The sequence below is a fragment of the Mustelus asterias genome, unplaced genomic scaffold, assembly GCF_964213995.1.
Source record: "Mustelus asterias unplaced genomic scaffold, sMusAst1.hap1.1 HAP1_SCAFFOLD_4426, whole genome shotgun sequence".
Classification (NCBI taxonomy): Eukaryota; Metazoa; Chordata; class Chondrichthyes; order Carcharhiniformes; family Triakidae; genus Mustelus; species Mustelus asterias.
In genome coordinates, this window is record NW_027594371.1 from 7501 (window position 1) to 18102 (window position 10602).

The following is a 10602-nucleotide window of genomic DNA, read 5'->3' on the forward strand; positions in this document are numbered from 1 at the left end:
GTGTCCAAAGATGTGCGGGTTAGGTGGATTGGCCATGCTAAATTGTCCCTTAGTGTCCAAAGATGTGCGGGTTAGGTGGATTGGCCATGCTAAATTGTCCCTTAGTGTCCAAAGATGTGCAGGTTAGGTGGATTGGCCATGCTAAATTGCCCCTTAGTGTCCAAAGATGTGCGGGTTAGGTGGATTGGCCATGCTAAATTGCCCCTTAGTGTCCAAAGATGTGCGGGTTAGGTGGATTGGCCATGCTAAATTGTCCCTTAGTGTCCAAAGATGTGCGGGTTAGGTGGATTGGCCATGCTAAATTGTCCCTTAGTGTCCAAAGATGTGCAGGTTAGGTGGATTGGCCATGCTAAATTGTCCCTTAGTGTCCAAAGATGTGCGGGTTAGGTGGATTGGCCATGCTAAATTGTCCCTTAGTGTCCAAAGATGTGCGGGTTAGGTGGATTAGCCATGCTAAATTGCCCCTTAGTGTCCAAAGATGTGCGGGTTAGGTGGATTGGCCATGCTAAATTGTCCCTTAGTGTCCAAAAATGTGCAGGTTAGGTGGATTGGCCATGCTAAATTGCCCCTTAGTGTCCAAAGATGTGCGGGTTAGGTGGATCGGCCATGCTAAATTGTCCCTTAGTGTCCAAAGATGTGCGGGTTAGGTGGATTGGCCATGCTAAATTGTCCCTTAGTGTCCAAAGATGTGCGGGTTAGGTGGATTGGCCATGCTAAATTGTCCCTTAGTGTCCAAAGATGTGCAGGTTAGGTGGATTGGCCATGCTAAATTGCCTCTTAGTGTCCAAAGATGTGCGGGTTAGGTGGATTGGCCATGCTAAATTGTCCCTTAGTGTCCAAAGATGTGCAGGTGAGGTGGATTGGCCATGCTAAATTGCCCCTTAGTGTCCAAAGATGTGCAGGTTAGGTGGATTGGCCATGCTAAATTGTCCCTTAGTGTCCAAAGATGTGCAGGTGAGGTGGATTGGCCATGCTAAATTGCCCCTTAGTGTCCAAAGATGTGCGGGTTAGGTGGATTGGCCATGCTAAATTGTCCCTTAGTGTCCAAAGATGTGCAGGTTAGGTGGATTGGCCATGCTAAATTGTCCCTTAGTGTCCAAAGATGTGCAGGTGAGGTGGATTGGCCATGCTAAATTGCCCCTTAGTGTCCAAAGATGTGCAGGTGAGGTGGATTGGCCATGCTGAATTGCCCCTAGCGTCCGGGGGATTAGTAGGGTAAATACATAGGGTTACAGGAAAAGGGCCTGGGTTGGATTGTGGTTGGTGCAGATGTGATGGGCCAAATGGCCTCCTTTTGCGCTGTCGGGATTCTATGCCCCTAATGCCCCCCCAGTCCTGGACTTACCCACAAGAGGAAACATCCTTCCCATGCCCACCTTGTCGAGACAGTTCAGGATATGACAGACTTCAATCGAGTGTCCCCCCTCTCGCACTCTTCTAAACCCCAAAGGAAACACTTTCCCCTCATTTATTCTGCTCAAAACCTCTTGTGATTTGGAACACCTCGATTGGATCTCCCCCTTCACGTTTCTAGGTTTCACCAACAGCCTGTCCTGGTCCCCCCCACGCCGACACTATGGTTAAGAAAGCCCCACCAATGCTTCTACTTTCTCCGGAGGTGAAGGAAATTCAGCATGTCCGCTACGACTCTCACCAACTTTTACAGATGCACCATAGAAAGCATCCTTTCTGGATGTATCACAGCTTGGTATGGGGCTCCTGCTCTGCCCAAGACCGCAAGAAACTACAAAGGATCGTGAATGTAGCCCAATCCCATCACACAAACCAGCCTCCCATCCATTGACTCTGTCTACACTTCCCGCTGCCTCGGGGAAAAGCAGCCAGCATAATTAAGGAGCCCACACACCCCGGACATTCTCTCTTCCCCCTTCTTCCATCGGGAAAAATATACAAAAGTCTGAGGTCACGTTCCAACCGACTCAAGAACAGCTTCTTCCCTGCTGCCGTCAGACTTTTGAATGGACCTACCTCGCATTAAGCTGATCTTTCTCGACACCCTAGCTGTGAATGTAACACTACATTCTGCACCCTCTCCTTTCCTTCTCTATGAACGGTATGCTTTGTCTGTATAGCGCGCAGGAAACAATACTTTTCACTGTATCCCGATACATGTGACAACAATAAATCAAATCAAAAACCTTTAACCTTCTCTTCCCGGGGGAGAGTGATTCCAGAATCTCTCTGGCGAACGGGAATCACTCATCCCTGGAATCGTTCGAGTAAATTACCCAGGGCTGTAATGGTTGCCACAAGAGGTCACGGGTTTAGGGTGCTGGGGAGTAGGTACAGAGGAGATGTGAGGGGTAAGTTTTTCACTCAGAGGGTGGTGGGTGCGTGGAATCGGCTGCCGGTAGTGGTGGTGGAGGTGGATTCGATAGGGTCTTTTCAGAGCCTTTTGGATAAGTTCATGGAAGTTTAGTAAGATAGAGGGTTATAGGTAAGCCTAGTAGGTAGGGACATGTTCGGGGCAACTTGTGGGTCGAAGGGCCTGTTTGTGCTACAGCTTTTCTATGTTTCTATGTTCTAAATAACTTCAGGGACTTTGGACAAAATGTTACCTCAGAAAACCATCGGCAAGTAAAGTTTATTTTTTATTACACAGGTAAGGCTTACATTAACACTGCAATGAAGTTACTGTGAAAATCCCCTAGTCGCCACACTCCGGCGCCTGTTCGGGAGAACTTAGCACCTAACCAGCACGTCTTTGGACGCGAAGGGGCAATTTAGCATGGCCAATCCACCTAACGTACACATCTTTCGGACAGTGGGAGGAAACCGGAGCACCCGGAGGAAACCCACGCAGACACAGGGAGAACGTGCAGACTCCACACAGACAGTGACCCAAGCCAGGAATCGAACCCGGGTCCCTGGCGCTGTGAGGCCGCAGTGTTAACCACTGCCGCCCCCTGATTCGCGGTGTTGGATAATGGTCACAGAAACAGCATCTCCTCCTCTTCCCTCTGAGGTTAATTCTTGTTTACGACACCAAACAGTGTCGGCCTGAGGCCTAACCTACCTCCACCATCTTGAGAATGTGCTTGTTGATTAATTCGGGATCCGTTTTGGGTTTGGCGGCGGAAGCCCATTCATTGATCACCGGGGATTTCGGAGGAGTTGGGCTGGAGGGCTGGGAAACAAATAAAAACGTGACGAGGGTGCAGGATCAGGTCCCGGCAACTAGGCCGCAACCCTCTCTGTATTCGATATAATCCACTCCGAAACCCTCGATTAGATTCCAGTCTGTACCTCACTCCCGGGTATCTGTTATTCTATATATAAACCACGCCGAACCCCTCGATTAGATTCCAGTCTGTAACTCACTCCCGGGTATCTGTTATTCTATATATAAACCACCCCGAACCCCTCGATTAGATTCCAGTCTGTAACTCACTCCCGGGTATCTGTTATTCTATATATAAACCACCCTGAACCCCTCGATTAGATTCCAGTCTGTAACTCACTCCCGGTTATCTGTTATTCTATATATAAACCACCCCGAACCCCTCGATTAGATTCCAGTCTGTAACTCACTCCCGGGTATCTGTTATTCTGTATATAAACCACCCTGAACCCCTCGATTAGATTCCAGTCTGTAACTCACTCCCGGGTATCTGTTATTCTATATATAAACCACCCTGAACCCCTCGATTAGATTCCAGTCTGTAACTCACTCCCGGGTATCTGTTATTCTCTATATAAACCACCCTGAACCCCTCGATTAGATTCCAGTCTGTAACTCACTCCCGGGTATCTGTTATTCTATATATAAACCACCCCGAACCCCTCGATTAGATTCCAGTCTGTAACTCACTCCCGGGTATCTGTTATTCTATATATAAACCACCCTGAACCCCTCGATTAGATTCCAGTCTGTAACTCACTCCCGGGTATCTGTTATTCTATATATAAACCACCCCGAACCCCTCGATTAGATTCCAGTCTGTAACTCACTCCTGGGTATCTGTTATTCTATATATAAACCACCCCGAACCCCTCGATTAGATTCCAGTCTGTAACTCACTCCCGGGTATCTGTTATTCTATATATAAACCACCCTGAACCCCTCGATTAGATTCCAGTCTGTAACTCACTCCCGGTTATCTGTTATTCTATATATAAACCACCCCGAACCCCTCGATTAGATTCCAGTCTGTAACTCACTCCCGGGTATCTGTTATTCTGTATATAAACCACCCTGAACCCCTCGATTAGATTCCAGTCTGTAACTCACTCCCGGGTATCTGTTATTCTATATATAAACCACCCTGAACCCCTCGATTAGATTCCAGTCTGTAACTCACTCCCGGATATCTGTTATTCTCTATATAAACCACCACGAACCCCTCGATTAGATTCCAGTCTGTAACTCACTCCCGGGTATCTGTTATTCTCTATATAAACCACCACGAGCCCCTTGATTAGATTCCAGTCTGTAACTCACTCCCGGGAGCTGTTATTCTATATATAAACCACCCCGAACCCCTTGATTAGATTCCAGTCTGTACCTCACTCCCGGGTATCTGTTATTCTATATATAAACCACTCCGAACCCCTCGATTAGATTCCAGTCTGTACCTCACTCCCGGGTATCTGTTATTCTATATATAAACCACCACGAACCCCTCGATTAGATTCCAGTCTGTAACTCACTCCCGGGTATCTGTTATTCTACACATAAACCACCGCGAACCCCTCGATTAGATTCCAGTCTGTAACTCACACCCGGGTATCTGTTATTCTATATATAAATCATCCCGAACCCCTCGATTAGATTCCAGTCTGTAGCTCACTCCCGGGTATCGGTTATTCTATATATAAACCACCCCGAACCCCTCGATTAGATTCCAGTCTGTAACTCATTCCCGGGTATCTGTTATTCTATATATAAACCACCCTGAACCCCTCGATTAGATTCCAGTCTGTGACTCACTCCCGTGTATCTGTTATTCTATATATAAACCACCCCGAACCCCTCGATTAGATTCCAGTCTGTAACTCACTCCCTGGTATCTGTTATTCTATATATAAACCACCCCGAACCCCTCGATTAGATTCCAGTCTGTAACTCACTCCCAGGTATCTGTTATTCTCTATATAAACCACCACGAGCCCCTTGATTAGATTCCAGTCTGTAACTCACTCCCGGGTATCTGTTATTCTATATATAAACCACCACGAACCCCTCGATTAGATTCCAGTCTGTAACTCACTCCCGGGTATCTGTTATTCTATATATAAACCACTCCGAACCCCTCGATTAGATTCCAGTCTGTACCTCACTCCCGGGTATCTGTTATTCTATATATAAACCACTCCGAACCCCTCGATTAGATTCCAGTCTGTACCTCACTCCCGGGTATCTGTTATTCTATATATAAACCACCACGAACCCCTCGATTAGATTCCAGTCTGTAACTCACTCCCGGGTATCTGTTATTCTACACATAAACCACCGCGAACCCCTCGATTAGATTCCAGTCTGTAACTCACACCCGGGTATCTGTTATTCTATATATAAATCATCCCGAACCCCTCGATTAGATTCCAGTCTGTAGCTCACTCCCGGGTATCGGTTATTCTATATATAAACCACCCCGAACCCCTCGATTAGATTCCAGTCTGTAACTCATTCCCGGGTATCTGTTATTCTATATATAAACCACCCTGAACCCCTCGATTAGATTCCAGTCTGTGACTCACTCCCGTGTATCTGTTATTCTATATATAAACCACCCCGAACCCCTCGATTAGATTCCAGTCTGTAACTCACTCCCTGGTATCTGTTATTCTATATATAAACCACCCCGAACCCCTCGATTAGATTCCAGTCTGTAACTCACTCCCAGGTATCTGTTATTCTATATATAAATCATCCCGAACACCTCAATTAGATTCTAGTCTGTAACTCACTCCCGGGTATCTGTTATTCTATATATAAACCACTCTGAACCCCTCGATTAGATTCCAGTCTGTAACTCACTCCCGGGTATCTGTTATTCTATATATAAACCACCCCGAACCCCTCGATTAGATTCCAGTCTGTAACTCACTCCCGGGTATCTGTTATTCTATATATAAATCATCCCGAACACCTCAATTAGATTCTAGTCTGTAACTCACTCTCGGGTATCTGTTATTCAATATATAAACCACCCCGAACCCCTCGATTAGATTCTAGTCTGTAACTCACTCCCGGGTATCTGTTATTCTATATATAAACCACCCTGAACCCCTAGATTAGATTCCAGTCTGTAACTCACGCCCGGGTATCTGTTATTCTATATATAAACCACCCTGAACCCCTAGATTAGATTCCAGTCTGGAACTCACGCCCGGGTATCTGTTATTCTATATATAAACCACCCCGAACCCCTCGATTAGATTCTAGTCTGTAACTCACACCCGGGTATCTGTTATTCTATATATAAATCATCCCGAACCCCTCGATTAGATTCCAGTCTGTAGCTCACTCCCGGGTATCGGTTATTCTATATATAAACCACCCCGAACCCCTCGATTAGATTCCAGTCTGTAACTCATTCCCAGGTATCTGTAATTCTATATATAAATCATCCCGAACACCTCAATTAGATTCTAGTCTGTAACTCACTCCCGGGTATCTGTTATTCTATATATAAACCACCCTGAACCCCTCGATTAGATTCCAGTCTGTAACTCACTCCCGGGTATCTGTTATTCTATATATAAACCACCCCGAACCCCTCGATTAGATTCCAGTCTGTAACTCACTCCCGGGTATCTGTTATTCTATATATAAACCACCCCGAACCCCTCGATTAGATTCCAGTCTGTAACTCACTCCCTGGTATCTGTTATTCTATATATAAACCACCCCGAACCCCTCGATTAGATTCCAGTCTGTAACTCACTCCCAGGTATCTGTTATTCTATATATAAATCATCCCGAACACCTCAATTAGATTCTAGTCTGTAACTCACTCCCGGGTATCTGTTATTCTATATATAAACCACCCCGAACCCCTCGATTAGATTCCAGTCTGTAACTCACTCCCTGGTATCTGTTATTCTATATATAAACCACCCCGAACCCCTCGATTAGATTCCAGTCTGTAGCTCACTCCCGGGTATCTGTTATTCTATATATAAACCACCCCGAACCCCTCGATTAGATTCCAGTCTGTAACTCACTCCCGGGTATCTGTTATTCTATATATAAACCACCCCGAACCCCTCGATTAGATTCCAGTCTGTAACTCACTCCTGAGTATCTGTTATTCTATATATAAACCACCCTGAACCCCTAGATTAGATTCCAGTCTGTAACTCACGCCCGGGTATCTGTTATTCTATATATAAACCACCCTGAACCCCTAGATTAGATTCCAGTCTGCAATAGTGCGGCACTCCCTCAGCACTGACCCTCCGACAGTGCGGCACTCCCTCAGTACTGACCCTCCGACAGTGCGGCACTCCCTCAGTACAGACCCTCCGACAGTGCGGCACTCCCTCAGCACTGACCCTCCGACAGTGCGGCACTCCCTCAGCACTGACCCTCCGACAGTGCACCACTCCCTCAGCACTGACACTCCCACAGTGTGGCACTCCCTCAGCACTGACCCTCTGACAGTGCACCACTCCCTCAGTACTGACCCTCCGACAGTGCGGCACTCCCTCAGCACTGACCCTCCGACAGTGCGGCACTCCCTCAGCACTGACCCTCTGACAGTGCGGCACTCCCTCAGTACTGACCCTTTGACAGTGTGGCACTCCCTCAGTACTGACCCTCTGACAGTGCGGCACTCCCTCAGCACTGACCCGCCCTCAATATGGGCACAAGGAACATCTATCTGGGCTTTTTGTGCTCTGTTCCCTGGAGTGGGGAGTAAAATCCACAAGAGTGGCGATACGCACATTGACGAAACATCCTTACTCACCGCGGCTTTGCGTGGTTCCCGCAACAGCGATAGTTTATAAATCTCGTCATCCGTGTGAAACTGGTCGAGAGAGACCTGTAATCGAGATTGAAGGAAGGTCATTGGACACAGAAATTGGCATGGTTCTCCTCTGAGCCTGAGAAGGCTAAGGGGAGACTTAATCGAGACATTCATAACCACGAGGGGGTTTTAAATGAGAGTAAATGAGGAGAAATTGTTTTCCCTAGCGGCAGGGAGGGTGGGACAGAGTCATCGAGTCATAGAGGTTTACAGCATGGAAACAGGCCCTTCGGCCCAACTTGTCCATGCTATCCATTTGTTTAGCCACTAAGCAAATCCCAATTGCCCGCATGTGGCCCATATCCCTCTATACCCATCGTACCCATGTAACTGTCTAAATGCTTTTTAAAAGACAAAATTGTACCCGCCTCTACTACTGCCTCTGGCAGCTTGTTCCAGACACTCACCACCCTCTGTGTGAAAAAATTGCCCCACTGGATCCTTTTGTATCTCTCCCCTCTCACCTTCAACCTATGCCCTCTAGTTTTCGACTCCCCTACCTTTGGGAAAAGATATTGACTATCTAGCTGATCTGTGCCCCTCATTACTTTATAGACCTCTATAAGATCACCCCTCAGCCTCCTACGCTCCAGAGAAAAAAATCCCAGTCTATCCAGCCTCTCATAACTCAATCCATCAAGTCCCGGTAGCATCCTAGTAAATCTTTTCTGCACTCTTTCTAGTTTAATAATATCCTTTCTATAATAGGGTGACCAGAACTGTACTCAGTATTCCAAGTGTGGCCTTACCAATGTCTTGTACAACTTCAACAAGACGTCCCAACTCCTGTATTCAATGTTCTGACCAATGAAACCAAGCATGCTGAATGCCTTCTTCACCATCTTAAGATGACCCTCAGCCTCCTACGCTTCAGAGAAAATAGTCCCAGTCTCTCCTCATAACTCCTTATAACTCTTTGTAAAGAGGTGTGGAATTTTTACAGATGCACCATAGAAAGCATTCTTTCAGGTTGTATCACAGCTTGGGATGGTTCCTGCTCTGCCCAAGACCACAAGAAACTGCAAAGAGTTGTGAATGTAGCCCAATCCCATCACGCAAACCCAGCCTCCCATCCATTGACTCTGTCTACACTTCCCGCTGCCTCGGGGAAAAGCAGCCGGCATAATCAAGGACCCCCACGCACCCCGGACATTCTCTCTTCCACCTTCTTCCGTCGGGAAAAAGATACAAAAGTCTGAGGTCACGGATCAACCGACTCAAGAACAGCTTCTTCCCTGCTGCTGTCACACACACACACACACGGGCACACACACACACACATACACGGGCACACACACACACGGGCACACATGCCATCAGGCGACGCCTACCGTCAGCAGGTTGACCAGGTCCATGCTGGGTTCGATGCGCGGGGGCAGGGACTGGATGTGGATCAACTCGTTCAGGATGGAGTAAAGCTGTTGCATCTTGGCCACGTTGACGCGCCCCTTCTCCAGCCAATCCGGGAGAGCGAGGTGCACGGCCAGCAGGTCCTTGAGGTGCACGCCCAAGATGGGGAACCTGAAGCCCGAGGACTCGGCGAAACACTTGCGATAGTTACTGTAGTTGCTGCACGTGGTCACCAGTTCAGTCAGGCTGTCGGAGATCTGGAGGGTGGTGGGGTGGGGGGGCATGGGGGTGGGGGTGGGGGGGGGGGGGGGGGTGGGGGGGTAGACAAAAATAATCAGTACCCCCGCACAAGAGTCAGCGGCTGTGCCCGCGATTGGGATCGCATCGTCGTCCCTCAGTCTCTACCGGTATATTATAGCGTACTAATAGTGTGAAACTGGAGTTCTGAAACAAATCAGAGGATCATACAAGATGCACTGCAGCGACTCGCCAAGGCTCCTTCCAAACCCACCACCTCTACCACCTAGTAGGACAAGGGGGGGGGGCAGCAGACACATGGGGAACACCACTACCTGCAAGCTCCCCCTCCGAGCCACTCACCATCCCGACTTGGAAATATATCGGCCGTTCCTTCACTGTGGCTGGGGTCAAAATCCTGGAACTCCCTCCCTAACAGCACTGTGGGTGTACCTACAACACACACGGGGACTGACTGATGTCCAATCACAATCCTGGAACTCCCTCCCTAACAGCACTGTGGGTGTACCTACACCACACACGGGGACTGACTGATGTCCAATCACAATCCTGGAACTCCCTCCCTAACTCTCGAGCATCTCCCTGATTCCCATTGCTCTGCCATTGGCAGCCGTGCCTTCAACTGGCTTCGGGAGCGGGGGGGGGGGGGGGAGTGGGGGGGGAGTGGGGGGGGTGGGGGGGGGGGAGAAGGGGGGGGGGAGGGGGTTCTGAGTTCTGGAATTCTCCCCCTAAACCTCTCCACCGCTCTCTCTCTCCATCCATCTTTCTCTCTCCCTGCATCGCTTTCTCGCTTTCTGTCCATCTCTCTCCCTACCCCCCTCTCTCCCTTAATCCCTCTCTCTCTCTCTCCATCACTCTCTCCACTCTCCGTCTCTCTCTCTCCGTCTCCCTCTCCCTCTCTCTCTCCCTCCATCTCTTTCTCTCTCCCACTCCTTCTCTCTCTCCCTCTCTCTCTTAATCTCTGTCTCTCTCGGTCTCTCTCCCTCTTTCTCTGTTT

At 48.3% G+C, this 10602-nt stretch overlaps 1 protein-coding gene across 1 annotated transcript in view; it reads right to left on the bottom strand.

Annotated features, from left to right (window-relative positions):
- LOC144491094 (RAS guanyl-releasing protein 2-like) overlaps positions 1 to 9689 on the bottom strand; it is a 15945-nt gene extending 6256 nt beyond the window's left edge. Inside the window, exons 1-3 of the mRNA XM_078208776.1 lie at positions 9329 to 9689; positions 7938 to 8012; positions 3038 to 3148 (exon numbers count right to left, since the gene is read on the bottom strand). Coding sequence (XP_078064902.1) covers positions 3038 to 3148; positions 7938 to 8012; positions 9329 to 9631 — 489 coding nt within the window. The 5' untranslated portion in view covers positions 9632 to 9689. The remainder of the gene's footprint in view (positions 1 to 3037; positions 3149 to 7937; positions 8013 to 9328) is intronic.
- Between the last annotated feature and the right edge of the window lie 913 nt (positions 9690 to 10602).